This window comes from Leucoraja erinacea, chromosome 1, assembly GCF_028641065.1.
Source record: "Leucoraja erinacea ecotype New England chromosome 1, Leri_hhj_1, whole genome shotgun sequence".
Lineage (NCBI taxonomy): Eukaryota > Metazoa > Chordata > Chondrichthyes > Rajiformes > Rajidae > Leucoraja > Leucoraja erinaceus.
Genome location: NC_073377.1, coordinates 21,122,711 through 21,143,189, shown reverse-complemented (window position 1 = coordinate 21,143,189; position 20,479 = coordinate 21,122,711). Strand labels below are relative to the sequence as shown.

At 48.3% G+C, this 20,479-nt stretch overlaps 1 protein-coding gene across 1 annotated transcript in view; it reads left to right on the top strand.

The window, feature by feature from the left end:
• Positions 1-4,507: 4,507 nt before the first annotated feature.
• LOC129712785 (methyl-CpG-binding domain protein 2-like) overlaps positions 4,508-20,479 on the top strand; it is a 104,631-nt gene continuing 88,659 nt past the window's right edge. The window contains exon 1 of the mRNA XM_055661551.1: positions 4,508-5,024. Within this exon, the coding sequence (XP_055517526.1) occupies positions 4,915-5,024 (110 nt within the window). The 5' untranslated portion in view covers positions 4,508-4,914. The remainder of the gene's footprint in view (positions 5,025-20,479) is intronic.

Sequence of the window (20,479 nt, the reverse complement as noted above, 5' to 3'; positions counted from 1 at the left end):
AGCGAGGCACAGAGATGTGTTCTTGATATGAGAGTCACTAGCTTTAGGAGCCCGGTGATTAGCAAATGAGCAGAATAGGTGTCAAAAGTGTTAGCCACCGAAGCATTATGCACATCCTGCCTTAAGTGTGACTCAGGAAACAAATTGTGCATTTAGCTTAGACTTTGTTAGGTGTAGTGAGACAGTTTGAGGAACATCTGAGGATCTCCTAATCATATGCAAGTTTGGCCCTAATTGTTGGTATGAACTATTCACTGCTGAACAAGTTACTTGTTTTACAGAAATTCACCATCCTGTACATGGGGTTACTGGAATTTTATGAATCATTTCCCTGCATTGCTTGTGAAAATAAAACCAAATAGATTTGCTGTAACTCTAAAATAAGTCCAAAAAATGCTGGAAATACTCAGCATGCCGGGCCACATCTGAAAGGGAGTCAGATGCACAGATGTATTTCAGCATTGTCTCTTTTTACCCCTGCGTGGCTTATCCATCAAGTTACAGCCTAGTGACGTATTTTGCCAAATGGTAATGGTGAGGACTTTGTAAACCCTTCCTACCACACAGCCAACCTGATGAAAGAAATGTTGCATGGAACCGTGACAACTGATATCTATCCATGTCTGAACTGTCATCTTGGACATTCCACTATTGCATGGATAGGACAGGTTTGGAGAGATATGGGCCAAGCATGGGTAGGTGAACTAGTGTGACCTGGACGTGTTGGCTGGTGTGGGCAAGTTGGGGCAAAGCGCCTGTTTCCATGCAGTATCACTCTATGATGACCCTATGACTATTTTGAGGTTGAGATAATTAATCTTACATACAATGTCAGCAGTTCCAGTCTTTATTTTACCACCTCTACTGCAGGCTAAACTTTGCTTCAGAATGTGTATCTTGGATCATTGTGCTGGATGAACAAATGAGAGAACTTAGACAAAAAATGCTGGAAAAACTCAGCGGGTGTGGCACCATCTATGGAGAGAAGGAATAGGCGACGTTTCGGGTCGAGACCCAGGGCCAGATTTAAATGAAGAGAGGCCCTAAGCTATTTCACTTGTGAGCCCCCCCCCTCCTCCCAATCCCCCACCCCCATGACTAGAGGACCATGACTAACCGACAGTGACAGTGTGACACTTTTAGATCCTACTGTATGTTGTCATTAAACAGTTGGTTTTAAAATACATATTGGATTCAACGTGGAGCAGGCGATGCTTTACCTGGATCGCCGTTTGAAGCTCTGGAGTGTTGGGCCTGCTGCTTCAACATCATGGAGCTGTGGTTTGCGGAGCTCCCAGCCTCGGGCCACGCTGATTTTAATATCGCGGAGCCCTGGGAACCATTTGCCGAGGACCACCAGCGTGAATCTCCACCCAGCTCAGCCTGTGGACTTCGGGAGCCCCGGTCTCCAGTAGGAAGTGGCCGATTCAGAAGTCCAAGCCTCTAAGAATGTTCTCCCGTTCCGACGTTGGATGGTGACCCCCAAATTTCATTATATCAATGGCCTTGAGGGGGGGGGGTCCAAGACAAGGGGTCCGTTGGAGAAGGGAAAAGGGATCATCAATGGGGGCGAGGAAGAACGGTGTGAGGTGGAGGCGACGGAAGAAGAGCTCCAAATCACGGCGGGTGCGGAACTCATTGAGGTGGTGACGGAGGGGGATAAAGGTGAGGCCTCTGCTGAGGACAGACAGTTCGGTATCTGAGAGGGGGAGGTCAGGGGGGATGGTGAACACACGGCAGGGATAGGGGTTGGGGCCGGAGGAAGGCAGGTGAGTGGACTGAGCCCGAGGCAATGTCTGGTGGGGGGTGGTGGGTGGTCAGGGGGTAATGAGAACTATAGTGTGGGTGGGAAGAGCTGGGGTCACAGGGGGGAATGGGAAAGACCCAGTGGAACAGCCACTGAGATTACCAGGGTTGGGGGACTAACACTAGGTCCCAGCGCAGTCAAACCCAGCGGAGTGTGAATCTGCAGCATGGAAGCTTCAGGCCCGCTGCTGAGTCCAGGCTGCATGTAAGGCGACGGCTGCGGGCTGCTGGAGGGCGGTGGAGTGGCCAGGGTCAGTGGGCAAAGAGTAGGAGGTCCCGGTTGGTGGATGGTCGGTGAGGCAGCGAGGTGAGTAGGCCCCCCAAGATCTCGAGGCCCTAAACTTAAGCTTGTCTAGTTTATAGTTAATCCGGCCCTGTCGAGGCCCTTCTTCATTAGAATTTGGTAGGTATAGAAACATATGCTCCTGAACCTGGCTAATCTGCTATTATAGGTACAGACAGAACAGATCACTAAAGTACAATCTTTTAGTAACTCTTTTACCCTTATATTTTGGTTCATTTTGAAGGAATTATGAATAATGGAACGGTTGTATCTCAGCTCGTGATCTTGGTTCATTCCTGATCCTCTGTGCTGTCTGTTTGGAATTTGCACATTCTCTGTGCACATGGGTTTCCTCCAAGTGCTGCGATTTTCTCCCACATCCCAATGGGTTTAAATAACTCCTGAAAATGACCCTAGTATTTAGGTGAGTGATACAATCTGGGAAGAGTTGATGAGAATGGAGAGGAAAAAAAGGGGATTAATGTATACATTATGTAATCATGTAAAGGCAGATGAGATTAGTTGAACTTGGCATCATGTTCGGCACAAATATTGTAGGCCGAAGGGCTCTTTCCTGTACTGTTCAATGTTCTATGTAACCTGGATATTTTCGTGACAGTCCCCTTTACTTTCAGATAATGGGGTTGTGAAATCTCCAAGATGGAATAGATTAGATTGACAATAGGTGCAGGAGTAGGCCATTCGGCCCTTCGAGCCAGCACCGCCATTCAATGTGATCATGGCTGATCATCCACAATCAGTCACCCTTCCTCCCTTCTCCCCATATCCCCTGACTCCGCTATCTTTAAGAGTCCTATCTAGCTCTCTCTTGAATGTATCCAGAGAACCGGCCTCCACCCCCCTCTGAGGCAGAGAATTCCAGACTCACAACTCTCCGTGAGAAAAAGTGTTTCCTCGTCTCCGTTCTAAATGGTTTACCCCTTATTCTTAAACTGTGGCCCCTGGTTCTGGAGTCCTCCACCATCGGGAACATGTTTCCTGCCTCGAGCATGTCCAAACCCTTAATAATCATGTTTCATTAAGATACCTCTCATCCTTCTAAATTCCAGAGTGTACAAGCCTAGCCGCTCCATTCCCTCAGCATATGACAATCCCGCCATCCCGGGAATTAACCTCGTGAACCTATGCTGCACTCGCTGAATAGCAAGAATGTCCTTCCTCAAATTTGGGGACCAAAACTGCACACAATACTCCAGGTGTGGTCTCACTAGGGCCCTGTACAACTGCAGAAGGACCTCTTTGCTCCTATACTCAACTCCTCTTGTTATGAAGGCCAACATGCCATTCGCTTTCTTCACTGCCTGCTGTACCTGCATGCTTACTTTCATTAGGTACACAAAAATGCTGGAGAAACTCAGCGGGTGCAGCAGCATCTATGGAGCGAAGGAAATAGGCAACGTTTCTGGCGAAACCCACCCGAAGGGTTTCAGCCCGAAAATGGGGTATTGATTGTGGATGATCAGCCGTGATCATATTGAATGGCGGTGCTAGCTCGAAGGGCTGAATGACCTATTCCTGCACCTATTTTTCTAGGGGACAGCTGGAGCCCTGGAGGGTAGTTAGGGAACAGCTGGAGCCCGGGGGAGGTAGTTAGGGGGTAGTTAGGGGACAGCTACAGCCCGGGGTGGGGATTAGGGGAACAGCTACAGCCCAGGGTGGGGTAGTTGGGGGTAGTTAGGAGGCAGCTGGAGCCCAGGGAGGAGGTAGTTGGGGGGGAATTAGGGGACAGCTACAGCCCGGGGTGGGGGGTAGTTAGGGGGGCAGGTACAGCCAGGGGGGGGGGGGGACCGCCGCCTCTCCTCCCCTCTCCCCTCCTCCCCTCTCCTCTCCTCCCCTCCCCTCCCCTCCCCTCTCCCTCCCCCCTCCCCCCTCCCCTCCCCTCCCCTCCCCTCCCCACTCCCCTCCCCTCCCCTCCCCTCTCCCCTCCCCTCCTCCCCTCCCCCCCCCTCTCCTCCCCCCCCCTCTCCCCTCCCCTCCCCTCCCCCCCTCCCCTCCCCTCCCCCTCCCCCTCCCCTCCCCCTCTCCCAGCGCAAACCGCGCTCGGCCACCACCCTCACAGCGCAGGGATATCCATTCACAAACTTGCTGCCTAACAAACAACAACCTTGCAAGTTTTGAGCGGGGTTCAAAGGTGGAAAAGTTGTGACCAAACATTGTGTTTGCTATTTCCCCTCCCCCCCGTTTGACGGACACAGTGGGGATCCGCGGGCGGGATTGCGGCGGCGACTGTTGCCGACCGGCCGGCGGACTACTTTGCCGTGGGCCGGGCCGGGCCGGGGCGGGGCGGAAGGGTCGGCGGCGGTTGCTAGGAGCGCTGTGGCACCGCGGGCGCCTGTGGGAGGGACGGGCCGGACCGGGACTGACGGGCCGTGTCGTGGAGCTGGATGAGGCGGAGGAGAGGGCCCCAGCGCAGAGCGCTGGGGGGCACACGGTCCCAGCACGGAGCGGCCGCAGAAAGAGACAGGGTCCCACTGCGGAGCAGAGGGAGAGAGCGAAAGAAGCCCTGTGCGGAGCAGCAGGAGAGACGGAGACGGAGAGGGCCCCAGGGCGGAGCCGCGGGAGAGTGAGGAAGAGGATCCTGGTGCGGAGCAGCCGGAGGGAGGAAGAGGGTCCCAGCGCGGAGCGGTTGGTGACAGACGGGTCCCATCGCGGAGCTGGATGAGACGGAGGGGAGGCCCCAGCGCGGAGCGGGAGGAGCCCAGCCTGGAGAGGGAGGGGTCCCGCTCAGTGGCCTCGCCTCGCCAGCTCACCCCCGCTGTCAGCTTCACTCTGAGCGGCTGTCTCTCTTCCCGGAGGCCACCAACATGGAGAGGAAGCGAACGACTTGCCCGTCTCTGCCCACCGGGTGGAAAAAGGAGGAGGTGATCCGGAAATCGGGGCTCAGCGCCGGCAAGAGCGACATTTATTACTACAGGTAGCTGGGCTGGGCTGGGCTGGGCTGGGCTGGTGGGGCAGAGGAGTGGGTGAGAGGGATTGGGGCAGACAAGCTTGGGAGAGACAGAGAGAGATATAGAAGAAGAAGTAGGGTGCTGTGGTGGCAACAAGTAATTGGGAAAGTGAGGGGTGAAGGAGCTGGAAGTCAGTGGGGAAGAAGTGGTTGGGGATAAGAGTGGTTGGGGAGGGTGTGTTGGAGGCAAAGTGAAGAATGGATAGTAGATGTTGAGGTGGGAGGGTGGTGAAGGATTGGTCAAGTTCATGAGTCTGAAGAAGGGTCTCGACCCAGAAACGTCACCCATTCCTTCTCTCCAGAGATGCTGCCTGACCCACTGAGTTACTCCAGCATTTTGTGTCTACCTTCACAAGTTCATAGACTGTGAGGGATAAGGAGTTGGAGTGGAAATTGAGATGTTGAGGGTGGGAAACTGGGAAGAGGTGTGTGAAGGACTTGAGGTGGTAGTATGGAAAGTGGGTGCTGAGTGGTAAAAGTATGGGAACCACTTTAAACCACCCGCGACCAGTGTCCTGCTGAAACTATAGCCGAAGCTTTAAACGATAGCTTTGAAGAAAGAAGTCTTAAAACAAAGGAGGTTTTTGGTTAATGGGTTTTCGAAAGACAGTAACAGAGGAAAATCTACGTTTTGCCAAGTATCAACTGGTGTACAGTCAGGTTAAAGTGTATTGAATTCCAAAATTGCAATTAGGAAATTTAAGTTTTAGCCAGCTTAAGGCAAGCATTACAGGAAGGCATTAACGGGTTGTAATTTTGGATTTAGCTACAATAAATGAAGTCGGGTAGGTGGAGGATGTATCAGTGGGAGAATATGTTGGTGTAGTCAACCTAATACGTTTAGAACAATTTATGAAGAAGGACAAAGATAAGTTTGGAGTTACATTAAAACATAAAGTACAGTACAACACAAAAACAGGCCCTTCCGCCTACAATGTCTGCTAAACATGATGCCAAGACGATAACCTATCTGTCTGCACGTAACTCCATTACATATCCAAATGCCTAGTGCATTCCAGGTGTTTACTATCCTCTGTGTAAAAACAAACTTAGCCCTGAAATATTTGATATTACCATCCTGAGAAAAATGTTCTGATTGTCTACCCTATCTATGCTTCTCATAAATGTATACACTTCTATCAGGCCTCACAGCAAACTATTGGGTTCCAGAGAAAATAATCCAAGTCTACCAATTTCTTCCTGTAGCTAATACCCCCTAATCCAGGCATCCTCCCAGTAATGGGACAACCAGAACTGTACGCAATATTCCAAATGTGGTCCAACATCATGACTTCCTGGCTTGGAAGTGAACATAGACAGGTTGCTTAGTAGGTTTGCAGATGACACCAAGATTTCTGGGCAAGGTTGTCAAGGTATACAACGGGATATAGACACAGAATGATGTAGTAACACAGCGGGTTAGGCAGCATCTCTGGAGAAAAGGAATAGATGATGTTTCGTGTCAAGGCTCGTCAAAGGGTCTCGACCTGAAACGTCAACTATTACTTTTCTCCAGAGATGCTGCCTGACCCGCTGAGTTACTCCACCAATTTGTGTCAATATCCCGTTGTATTCCTTTGCAGCCTTGCCCAGAAATCTTGGTGTCATCTGCAAATTTACTAACCAACCTGTCTATGTTTACTTCCAAGTCATTTACATATATCACAAACAACAGGAGTCCCAGCGGATCCCTGCTGAGCTCCACTGGTCCCAGACCTGCTGCCTGAATGTTTTCTTTCCATCTCAGCTCTCTCTCTCTTTCTCTCTCTCTCTCTCTCTCTGGGCCATTGCACTTTGGGACAGTATACAGTTAATGGCAGGAGCCTTATCAGCATTGACGTATAGAGGGATCTTGGAATCCAGGTACAAAGCTCTCTGACAGTAGCAACATGAGTCAAAGAAGGTGTGTGGTACATCGACCCGGCATTGAGGCGCCTCACCATAGTTCCTGACTCAAGTCCAGGCTCACAGCCTCCACAGCCTCTCCTGGGTCCTACTGTTCCCTTCCTCGTACAGGGAACCTCAGGATTGATTCCACTGGAAATTCCCCTTTCCCTCTTTTAACCAGGTTACCCAGACTATACCACCTCCCCTTCACCCCCCGCCCCCACACCCATACACTACTCTTCATACCCCTACCATCCTCCCACAGGACATCGTCACAACCTCCGTCCACTCCCCTGCCCCCCTCTGACTCCAGCTCCCTCCCTTATCGTGCTTTTACCATCCCTGACCTCCCCCTTTCCAATACAGAATGATACAGAGGCCTTACTTTTGTTCTCCTCTGTCCCCCCCCCCTGGTAATGTTTTTCCGGGGTTTCTGCCATCTCAACTTTTCTTCTGTTAATCCCTCCAGCCCTGACTTGCTTTTATGGACAAGGGAGTCCGTCACCACCCTACTAAGCTGACCCCCTTCTCCCTTGCCCTCCCCCACGGAGCCCCCCTATCTCTTGACCATCCCCCCCCCCCCCCCAACCATATTGTTCCCCCCCCCCCCCAGGTTTACCTTCTCAGGTCCCAACCCTCCTGACGATTGTCTAACCTCACATGCTCTTTGTCTCCTCAATGACTTCCATTTTCCTGGCCCCTGCCCTCATCTTTACTATGGGCGTTCAGTCACTCTACACCTCCATCCTCAACCAGGAAGACCGCAGAACCAGCCATTTTCCCTCTACGGACATTCCTCTGCCTGGCGGAACTGGTCCTGACTCTCAACAACTTCTCCTTTGACTTCCTCCAAATCAAAGCGTAGCCATGGGCACTTACATGGGCCCTAGCTATGCCTGTCATTTTATAGGGAATTCCCTTTCCAGGTGTACACTGGCCCTATCACCAAACCCGATCTCTGTTGCATTAACAACTGCATTGGGGCTACCTCCTGCACCCATACAGAACTTGAACTTCATTAACTTCACTACTAATTTCCATCCTGCCCGCAAATTCACTTGGACCATCTCCGAACCTCCATCCCCTTTCACTGACTCCATCACAGGAGATAGACTATTGACTGACATCTATTACAAACCTACTGACTCCCAAGGTTATCTAGACTACACATTTTCCCACCCTTTCTCTATCCCCTACTCCCAATCCCTCTGTCTCAATCAATTCTGCACCCAAGACGAGGTGTTCATCGGACATCCGAGATGTCCTCATTCTTTCCAAATGTGTTCCTCTCTTCCATCCTCTCTTGTGTCTTCTCGTGATCCCGCAGCTCTGCTCATGTTCTCCCTCCCCCAGTTGCACCAGCAACAGTCCCCCTGGCCCTCACCTTACACCCCTTCAGCCGTTGCATGCAGCACATAATTCCCCGACATTTTCACCACCACCACCAACGGGACGCCACCTCTTGATGCATCTTCCCATCTCTACCCGTTTCTACAGTGACTGTTTGGCCTGATCCACTTATACCTTCCCATCCAAATCACCTAATTCCCAGGTACTTTGCCCTGCAACTGCAGGAGATGCAACATCTGTCTATATATCTCCACCCTCGACTGTCTTGGGATCCTGACAATACATTCAGGTGAGTCAGAGGTTCACTTGGACCTCCTCCAGCCACATGTACTCTGTATCTGCTGTACTAGGTGTGGACTCCTATATATTGGCGAGACCAAGCGCAGACTGGGTTTTTATTTCGCTGAACACATACTCTCAGTATGCCTTGGCCTATGCAATCTCCCGGTTGCCAACCACTTAATCTCCTTCCCATACTGACCTTTCTGTCCTGGGCAGCCTCTACTGTCAGTGTGAGGCCACACACAAATTGGAAGAACAGCACTTTGTAATCTCATAAAAGATAGGAGCAGAATTAGACCATTCAGCCCATCAAGTCTACTCTGCCATTCAATCATGGCTGATCTATCTCCCTCCTAACCTCATTATCCTGCCTTCTCCCCATAACCTCTGAAACCCATACTAATCAAGAATCTATCTATCTCTGCTTTAAATATATCCACTGACCTGCCCTCCAAAACCTTCTGTGGCAAAGAATTCCATAGATTCACCACCCTCTGACTGTAGTAATTCCTACTCGTCTCCTTCCTAAAAGAACGTCCTTTAATTCTGAGACTGTCCCAGAAGTGGGAACTAGTGGAAAATGTTGCCTGGGCAGTTTACAACGTAGCAGTATAAATATTGATTTCTCTAATTTTAAGTAACCCTTGCATTCCTTTTCTCTCTATCCCTCCCCCACCCTAGTCATCCTACTGGTTTCACTGTTGTCCTGCTTAGTTTCACTAAGTTTCACTTCTTTATTACGTCTTCCACAGCCAACGATGGAGCATTGTGGGCTCCACCTATCCTTGATCATCTTTGTTGGCCTTGATTTGTTCTTTTCGTACCATTCATTCTTTTGTTTCTTGTACGCTTTCATACCTCTAGTTTCCCTCTCCTCTGACTCTCCATCTGAAGAAGGGTCTCAACACGAATTCTCACCTATTTCAATTCTCTAGAGATGTTTCTTGAGTTACTCCAGTATTTTGTGTATAACCATATAACCATATAACAATTACAGCACGGAAACAGGCCATCTCAGCCCTACAAGTCCATGCCGAACAATTTTTTTTCCCCTTAGTCCCACCTGCCTGTACTCATACCATAACCCTCCATTCCCTTCTCATCCATATGCCTATCCAATTTATTTTTAAATGATACCAATGAACCTGCCTCCACCACTTCCACTGGGAGCTCATTCCACACCGCTACCACTCTCTGCGTAAAGAAGTTCCCCCTCATATACCCCTAAACATCTGTCCCTAAACATACATATATATATATCTTCTGAGTACAAGAGTTGGGAAGTCCTGTGGCTTTATAAAACTTTGGTTAGGCTGCTTCTGGAGTATTATGTGCAGGTCTAGTCAATGGACAATAGGTGCAGGAGTAGGCCATTCGGCCCTTCGAGCCAGCACCTTCATTCACTGTGATCATGGCTGATCATCCACAATCAGTCTTTTGTTCCTGACTTCTCCAAATATCCCCTGACTCTGATATCTTTAAGAGCTCTATCTAGCTTGAAAGCATCCAAAGAATTGGCCTCCACTGCCGTCTGAGGCAGAGAATTCCACAGATTTACAACCCTCTGTGTGAAATATCACTGGAAAGATGTGGAGGTTTTGAAGAGGGTGCAGCCTGGAACTTTCCGACCACAGATGTTAAGCTCGCTGGCCAGTAGTTCCCAGCCTTTTCCCTGCATCCCTTCTTGAATAGAGACACAATATTTGCCATCCTCCAGTCTTCTGGCACCTCGCCAATATTTAATGACAACTCATAAATCTCGACCAGGGCGCCCTGTAATTTCCTCTCTTGCTTCCCACAGTGTCCCTGGATATATCTGAGATTTGTCCAGGAGATCTGTCTACCTTCATAAGTGTCCACCTGCATCCCTCTAAAGATCGAGACTTTTACCACCAGTACACTGAATAGTACTCTGCCCTTCTGTTTTTCCTAGCAAGTTCCTCTAATTTGTCTAAATTGCCAGAGCTGTCTGCATCCTGCTCACAGCTCAACATACCTTTGGCCTTGGCAAATCTAGAAATACTATTTGGTATTCTCATCTAAGTTGTTGATTTCACTGCAAATACCTGAGACGAAGGCACTGATCCCTGTGGTATACAACTGGTCATTATCTACTGCTCTGAACCTGCTGATTGTTTGCGAGTAAGAAGAAAACATTTAAATCAGAGGAATAGACAATAGGTGCGGGAGTTGCCATTCGGCCCTTTGAGCCAGCACTGCCATTCAATGTGATCATGGCTGATCATCCACAATCAGTACCCCGTTCCTGCCTTCACCAAGATATGGATGGTACAATCAGTTTGGCAGAGAGATGACAGATGAAAATGTAATCTCGAGTAAATTAATACATGTAGGGAGGTGCAAAAAGCAAGGGAATATACAATAAATAGTCTAGTCCATTAGACTTCCCACCATTGACACCATCTACACTTTACACTGCCTTGGAAAAGCAGCTATCATTATCAAAGACATTCCACCCCGGTCATTCCTTTGCCCTGCGTGCAGCACTAGACGCAGAACAACTTCCTCCCCTCCTTTATCAGGCTTCTGAACAATCCTTCCATAAGCTAGGGTAGTGTCTGATTTAACCTATACTCCATTGCGAACATTGGTCTTTGCCTGAGGAACTGATGCGCTACAATGCTGAGAGCTATATTCGGCACGCTGTATCTTCCCCTTTGCTTTATCTATTGTACTTGAGTTAGAACTCATGCTATCTATGTACGCTGTATCTGATATGTTTGGATAGCTGGCCAAAACAAAGCTTTTTACTGCACCTCAGTACACTTGACAATAATAAACCTAAACCTAAATAGGATATTGAGTGTCATGGCTACAGATGCTTAGAAATAGCAAGTAATGCCAATAACATGGTGAATCATATATATGGGATGCTTGTTTTTACAAGATCAGCCATCTATACATAACTAAAACTCTGCTCTTGTTATCTTCTGGTTTAGTGGTCTTTCTATTCGCGCAAAAACGGTTCGCGATAGCGCTAGGATTTTTTTGCCAGTTCACTCGCCGTTCTCCTGTGCTGCGAGTGCACCAAGTTTTGTTCTGATCGGTAGAATGTGATAAAAGTTAGCGAGGTTTAAAAATCTTAAAAACCGTGCGTACGCAGATCGCTCTCTTCTCCTGCCAGTCGGTGCCATGCGGATTAGTGTTTTCCCCTGTCACTCCCTGGGACGGTCCCCCACTTCCTGCGCCATCACGTCTTTACTGGAGCTGAGGATGGTCGGTGGAGGTTTCCAACAGGAATTTCGGAGGGACCCAAAGCAGTCTAGCCCCGTCCCGCCCCAAGCAGCAGCCCAGCGTCGGAGACCCGACCCAGCTCAGCCCAGTGCCGGAGACCCGACCCAGCTCAGCCCAGCGCCAGGGACCCAGCCCAGCCCGGTCAGAGATGTCCCCGATGTCACCAAATGGAAAGCGGAGACTCTGATCTCGGCCAAGTGGAATGACCAGAGACCAACGCCCGCTGTGAGTCCCCATTGCATCGCCAATTCCAACCACTACCCCTCTGGTCCCCCTCGCTGGCTCCTCTCCCGTGATGCCCCCCTCTCCCCCATGGCTCTTCCCCGTCTTTGCTCCGAGCACACACTACCCCCTTCCCCCCCCCCCCCACACACACCCCTCTCCCCCCACAACTCCCTTCCCGCCCACACACCCCCCCTCCCCCGTCCACACCCTTCCCGCCCACATACATACCTCCCCCCACCGCACATCCCCACCTGCCAAACACCCCCCTCCCTCACACACCCCCTCCCCCCACACCACCTTCCCCCCCCCCCCCTACACCTCCCTGTCCACACACACCCCTTCCTCCCCTCCCACCCACACACCCCCCCCTCCCTTCGCCACACACCCCACTTCCCTCCCCCCCCTCCCCTCCCACACATGAAGAGGAGGGGGGAGGGAGTGCTTGGGGATGAGAGGAAAAGTGCTGTATCTGCGCGGTTAGGGGCTATGGGTGAGTGGTAGAATATTGCGTTGTGGAATGCGTTGCGAGACCAGGCCTCCCGTGTGACTGGGACCCAACAGATCCCACTTAGTCTAGTAGTAGACTAGAGCAGAAAAATTCTGCTAGAATTGTTTCCAATGCTAGTTGGCCCACAGTTCACTCACACTGAATTTAGTGCAAAAACAACAAAAAAAAAATTTCATCCTGTGTTTCTTGACGCATGATGTTGAAATTGTGTTATGGAAAAATCACAAGATGGATTCTAGGAATGCAACCCCCTCTGTAACGTGTGGGTTGTCTGTATTGCTCTTTGATCTGATCATGGCATCACAGGAAAAATGTAATTACATTTGTGTGAGTGCAGAAGGTTTTTTAAGTTGTTGCCCAAACAGGCAAATTGTAGCCCTGAGGAAATTTGGATAACCCAAAACGGTTCCTCGGAACAGATTCAGATGCTGAAGGAAGACGTAACTGAAGTATATAAAACTGCTGGAGTGAACAGGAATTAGCTGTTTCCCTTAGCAGGGGGATCAAAAACTGTGAATCATAGATCTTGAAATATTTAATAGAAGGAAAAGAGAGATGATAAAAAGTCTTTGCATTCAGCAGGAGCCCATGGCCTGAAATGATAGTAGAGCAAGAACCCATCACATTTTTAAAGAGTACTTTGATGAATACTTCAATAATTGTGACCCACAGTAGTGCAAGTGGTGAAAGGTAGGATTACGCTTGAGAGCTTTTTTTCTGTTTGACTGGAATTAGTAGATACATTTTCCGTGTCATAAATTTTCTCTGACTTCATGATTCCTTATCAAACATCAGTGAAAATTGGAGAGGTACTTGGTGGAATATAATGTGCAGGCCTACAAGGAAAGCGTGGGAATAATCTGTTGTTCTACAGTTAATCCTGGCTAAATTGGACCAGTCAGGACTTCAAAATGGGGCTAAGTTTCAGGGTTTGCTGGGAGATTTGGTTAAATTATAATTGCTCTCTGTAGAGCTGGGACAGGCTACGAGAGGTGCCAGGGAGTCTGGAACTTAGATACAATTTGCAAGCTAAGAATGGAGAAGCCTTGCAAACCCTGTCAGTCTGGTACTAAATGCATAGAATGGATTAGATGACTGCAAACCAGACATACACCTTGTAAATAGCTTGTAAATAATGTTGCAGAGTCTGACTCTGCTAAGTGTTGATTGGATGGGGGTGTTGAGCCTTGTCTGAGATTTCTGTTAATCAGGGTAAAGGGCCTGTCCTACCAGCATGCGACTGCATGTGGTGAGTGCGACCTAATGTGGTTGCTTGAGCCACTTCGATCGCTGGAGCTGTATGGAGTTGTGCGGGGCTGGTCCCGACATCGCGCGGGGCTCTGAAAAATTGACACTGTCCAAAAATTCCTCGCGGCAACGGCCTGCCGGCCCGCAGCCACTTTGAGGCCATACGCAGCGCCTCGACGGGCGTACACAGCGTCTTGACGGCGTAGCCTAGCGCGTGGTGTTGCGTGATGACGTAACCATCCGATGCCGTGCGACGCTGAGATTCAGTCCGCCCGCCTCCTGTCCAGCTGATTGGTGAGTATGATGTCGGGACCAGCCCCGCACAACTCCAGACGGCTCCGTGGTTGGAAGTGGGACCGGCCCCGCAAGGCCGTACGCCTCAAGCCACCACGTTTGGTTGCGCTAGACGCATGCAATCGCATGCTGATGGGACAGGCCCTTAAATGTTTCCAAGTTGGCTTCATCTCGAAGTCCGTTAAGAATACAATGTATTGAACTGTTGTATCATTGGGTGAGGGAAATGCCTGCTATGTATGGGGTTAATCGATATTTGTAATTGGGTAATTAAGAGACAACCCCCGTGTGGTGAGGCCCTCGAGTTCGCAGGGCATATAAAAGTCCGTGGTCACGAGGCTCACAGTCGATCTTCTGGAAGAGTGCTCAGGACCGCGTACCCTTCTGGAGTACCTCTGTCTGCGTGAGGCCTAGAGGGCTTGAACAGATAGACGTAGGGATCGAACCCGCGGTGGGATAGGTACAGTGTGTGTCTGTGATGCGCTTTTGGTAAAATAAAATTTAGTTGATTCAAGCGCTTGATTCAGTGTTTTTACTGAAACTGGGGGGAAGCTTAGAAACAAGCAATTATCACTACTTGAATCAGATGTGGATATAAAAAGCCAAATGTTGCATCAGAAATATTGAAGTTAATAATTTATAGTTTAATATATCCACATTGGGGATAATATAGAACCCAGAAGCCAAAAGGGCTGCAGAAGGATGTAGGCTGGTTAAGCAAGTGGCAATAAATGTCAAATGGAGTATAATGTACAACGCATGAGTTATATGTTTTAATTGGAAGAATAAAAAAAGCAGAATAACTGCATGAAGCTGGGGAAATGTTTGTTTTCTGTGGAATCCATCACACTATTATGCAGCAGAACAGATTGAAGAATTATATGGACCTACACCTTTATGTTTTTTAGGTTCTGGTTCGAGTACTGTGAACTGAAGTATTACTGTAACATAGAAAAATAGGTGCAGGATTAGGCCATACGGCTCTTTGAGCCAGCATCGCCATTCAATATGATCATGGCTGATCATCTAAAATCAGTAACCCATTCCTGCTCTTTCCCCATATCCCTTGATTCCATTATCCCTAAGAGCTGAATCAGACGCTCTCTTGAAAACATCCAGCGAATTGGCCTCCACTGTCTTCTGTAGCAGAGAATTCCGCAAATTCCCACCTCTCTGCATAATGATGTTTTTCATCATCTCAGTCCTAAATGTCCTACCCCTTATTGATAAACTGACCCCTGGTTCTGGACTCCCCCAACATCGGGAACATTTTCCCTGTATCTAGCCTGTCTAATCCTTTAAGAATTTTATATGTTTCTATAAGATCCCCTCACATCCTTCTAAATTCCAGTGAATACAAGCCCAGTCGACCCATTCTTTCATCATATGTCAGGCCCGCCATCACTGGAATTAACCTGGTAATACCTCAGTTCCAGGCGTTCCTCAGGGCTGTGTGCTGAGCCCCCAATCCTCCACTCCCTCTTCACCTATGACTGCACACCTGTACATGGTACTAACACCATCATCAAGTATGCAGATGATACAACGGTGATTGGCCTCATCAGCAACAACGATGAGCTGGCCTACAGGGAGGAGGTCCAGCACTAGCAGCATGGTGCGCTGACAACAACCTGGCCCTTAACTCCAAGAAGACCAAGGAGCTCATTGTAGACTTCAGGAAGTCCAGAGGTGGCACGCACACCCCCATCCACATTAACGGGACGGAGGTGGAACGTGTTTCTAGCTTCAGGTTCCTGGGAGTCAACATCCGATGACCTCTCTTGGACCCACAATACCTCTACTCTGATCAAGAAGGCTCATCAGCGTCTCTTCTTCCTGAGGAGACTGAAGAAGGTCCATCTGTCTCCTCCGATCCCGGTGAAATCTCTACCGTGAGACAGTGCACCATCGAGAGGGCATCGAGACCAACTGCATCAGCAGTATGGGGGCAACATGATGATCTGTCTCCGACCGGAAGGGATTGCAGAGGGGGTGAAAATTGCCCAACGGATAGAGTGCGGTGATTCCAGGAGGGAAACGTCCATTGAGTACTCTCCAAACAGCAAGCGCCTCATCTGCGGCCAGGGCGCTCAGCATCGCCAAGGACTGCTCTCACCCCAACCATGGACTGTTTACCCTCCTACCATCCGGGAGGCGCTACAGGTCTCTCCCCGTTGCCGAACCAGCAGGTCGAGGAACAGCTTCTTTCCGGCCGCTTTCACTCTACTAAACAACGTACCTCGGTGACTGCCAATCACCCCCCCCCCCCCGGACACTTATTATTTATTTTTTATTCAAATCGTTTGCTATGTCGCTCTTCAAGGGAGATGCTAAATGCATTTCGTTGTCTCTGTACTGTACACTGACAATGACAATTAAAATTGAATCTGAATCGGTAAACCTACGCTGCACTCGATAGGAGTAATGTATTTCCTCAAATTAGGAGACCAAAATTGCACACAATGCTCCAGGTGCAGTCTCACCAAGGACCTGTAGAACTGCAGAAGGACCTCCTTGCTCCTAAACTCAATCCTCTTGCATTGAAGGCCAACATGCCATTAGCTACCTTCGTATTATCATTATAGTCATTGACAAATGGAGCAATATTACCATGGCTTCTTTAAGTGAAAGCAAGGAGAGGATATTGCTTTTACTGCAGGAATAGTGGTGTAACAACTCCAAGTCAAAGAACATCTCCAGGTTTGCGGATGACACAAAGCTGGGTGGCAGAGTGAGGTGCGAGGAGGATGCTATGAGGCTGCAGGATGACGGATAGGTTAGGTGAGTGGACAGATGCATTGCAGATGCAGTATAATATGGATACATTTGAGGTTATCCACTGTGGTAGCAAGAACAGGAAGGCAGATTATTATCGGAATGGTGTCAGATTGGGAATGGGGGAGGTGCAACACAGGGGAGGAAATCCCAGGGGGGAAGGGGGGGACATGTCCCCCTCTGTCTTGAGAGGTGAGGGACATCCCCCCCCCCCCCCCCAATTTTTTAAGTTTTTGTAATCCGGATTTTAAAACCCGGTGAAATCTCTGCTTTCCGTGAGACAGTGGGGGTGGGACTGATGATCGAGGGCGCCGATTGGACGAGAGAAACGTCGATCAGCAGACAATGGGGGCGGGACATGATGATTCAGCGAGATCATTGGAGGGGGAGGTCTGGGGGGGGAAGAGTGTGTCTGAGGATAGAGTGCGGTGATTGGAGGAGGGAGACGTGCCAAAATACTCTCGGCACAGACCTGCACCTCATCCGCAGCCAGGATCGATCCCGGCTCTCCGGCGCTGTCCCGTCCCCACCCGAGCGCTCCCCTTCCCACGGGTGGCCAGAAAGGTCGGGAGTCAGATGGGAGCTGTACCCCCAGGCCCACAGCCAGCGCAGAGAAGCAGTGCTAAACCCAGCACAACTCTGCCTGTCCCGCCAGGTTAACCTACAGCTCTGCCTGGACTTGCGGGAAATATGGCCAGCACGGTGAAGCAGCACTAGTATCCCGTCAGTCGAGGCAGGGCTGTAGTTAACCCGGCGAGACAGGCAGAGTTGAGCTGCATTTAGCGCTGGATTGAGCCTCCGAAGCCGCGCGTGCGTGTGTGTGCGCATGCGCGCGTGGCTGCCAAAATATTGTGTTCCCCCCTGTCCCCCATCCCCTCCATATTTTGATAGCAATTTCCGTGCCTGGTGCAACAAGACCTGGGTGTCCTTGTACATCAGTCACTGAAAGTAAGCACACAAAATGTCTTGAACATTGAATTCTCCCAATTTGGTTAGTCCTTGCTGTCTCCTCCCCTTCCCCAGCCCTCGGGCTGTCTCCTCCCATCCCTCTGCCTTCGGGCTCCTCCTCCTTTTTCCTTTCTTCTCCCCGCCCCCTCCACCTCCCATCAGTCTGAAAAAGGGTTTCGGCCCGAAATGTTGCCTATTTCCTTCGCTCCATAGATGCTGTAGCACCCGCTGAGTTTCTCCAGCATTTTTGTGTACCTTCGATTTTCCAGTATCTGCAGTTCCTTCTTAAACACTGAAAGTAAGCATGCAGGTACAGCAGGCAGTGAAGAAAGTTCATGGCATGTTGGCCTTCACTGTGAGAAGATTTGAGTTTAGGAGCAAGGAGGTCCTTCTGCAGTTGCACAGGATCCTGTTGAGACCACACCTGGAGTACTGTGTGCAGTTTTGGTCTTCTAATTTGAGGAAGGATGTGCTCAAAAGACACAGAGTTTTCAAGAGAGAGTTAGATTTAGCTCTTAGGGCTAACGGAATCAAGGGATGTGGGGAAAAAGCAGGAACGGATACTGATTTTGGATGATCCGCCATAATCATATTGAATGGGCTCAAAGGGCCGAATGGCCTACTCCTGCACCTGTTTTCGATGTTTCTAAGGTGTAGTATTTTTGCAGCTATAGGTTTTACAGTATATCCAACCTGTCAATCGCCTCCCTGTAGTACAGCACCCAGAATTGAATACAGTAATCCAATTACAGCCCAGAGTTTTGACAGCTATTGATAATTCATCCTGTCTGTTTTCCAGAATTTTTGAGATAAAAGCCAAAATTTCTCTCGTCCATTTACTGTTGTGCATTTACCCACTAACTTTTACTAATTTTTGTATTTGTTCTTTTGAACCTTTCTGCTTTTCTCACCTTTTGGTAATTGCTCTGATTAGTCATTTTGGATGCAGAGCATTCAGCTTCACTGTTTGTGCTCAATCTTATTGCAGTGAGAGCGTGCGCTGGTGTGAAATTCCTTCTCGAAGCTAGCACAGCTGATTGAGACCTAGGACGGTGCTGTTTATTTCAGATTGAAGTTGTGCCCCCAGGCCTGCTAGCTGTTAAAGCAGGTGGAGATTGGGACTTGTCAACAATAATTGTTCAATATCATTCAAGGCTATTAAAAATTGAACAAATAAAGCGCTTTCATTATTTCAAACAATGTGCTTGCCTTGCTCAATCACCCAAAATGGGCCAGGAATAGTGTGAAGATTTCCCAAGGAAATCTGTAGAAGATTGTATTTGTTTTTTGCTGGCCTACATGAAAAGCCCAATGTTGGAACCCAATTGAAAACTTCTGAGAGGACAACAGTATTTAATTTCAAGACTTGTATATTTAATATCAGGGGCTTGTGCTTTTCTCTTGGTCAAGAAATGTCTTCTTATCTCAATGCTGAATAGATTACCCATTATTTGATCCACAATTCTACACACTGCAGCCATTATTCCTGCATCAAGTTTCTTAAGAACTTTGTGTTAGAAACATAGAAACATATGCAACCCAGGTCCCTCTTAATACCAACATTCAAACTAATTTAAAAATATCTTTCTACGTTTAATGCTGAAATGGATGACCACATTTATCTGCTTATATTTAATCTATTATTTCTTTATCCATTAATTTGCATCCATTTGAAGCTTCTATGCATCCTGCATACAACATGCCATGCAGTTTTGTATCATCAGAAAACTTGGACATACTGGAATTGATGCCCTTGCCCTAATCTTTGATGTAGAACAGAAGAGACACCGGCACTGATCCCTAAAGCAGGGGTTTCCAACCTTTTTCGTCCTGTTTACCCCTGACAACTTTAATAGCACATAACAATGTTATTTCACTTATTTTTATGAACAACTAATTAACACAGTCAGTCAATGAGAAAAAATATGTACAAATCCAGAATCAACAAATTTACCCCCTGGGTAGGCGAAATTTACACCTCGGTGTAAATTTACCCCAGGTTGGGAACGCTTGCTCTAAAGTATCACACAAGTTATAGACAGGAAAAACAGAACCCTTATTTCAGCAGTTTTTTTGGTAGTTAAGTAATCCTCAATGCATCTATCAATATCAACCCTGACCACATTTGTCATGTAGTTTTAGAATCTCTTGTGTGGCATTTTAAAGAAAGCCTGCTGAAAGTCCAAATCCATCACATCCACTGATTTGCCCTTATCCTTCTATTAGTTACAGCCAAAAAAAAAAATCCCAACAGATTTGTCAAACATGATTTTCCTTTCATAAACCCATGTTAATGAATTAATCCTATTATTGTTTTTTTAAATGCCTTGGTAATAGATTACAATAGCTGGGTAATAGATGACAATAGCTTTTGTTCTACTGATGTCAGGCTAATTATAGATGTTTTCTCTTTACTCTTTCTTAGATTGTGGGGTTTTACTATTGTTCACTGCTTGGGAACTATTTGAGAATCTAAAATGTTGTAAGGTGTCAACTGTTGCACCCATTATCCTCAAAATCCCAGCTTTCAAAATCTTGGGATTTAAACCATCAGTTCTGAGGGTTTATTTGTTTTCATTCTCATTATTTTTTTCCTTTGGCAAGGAATACAGATTTATTTTCAGGCTCACATTTACTTCAATCCTATTGT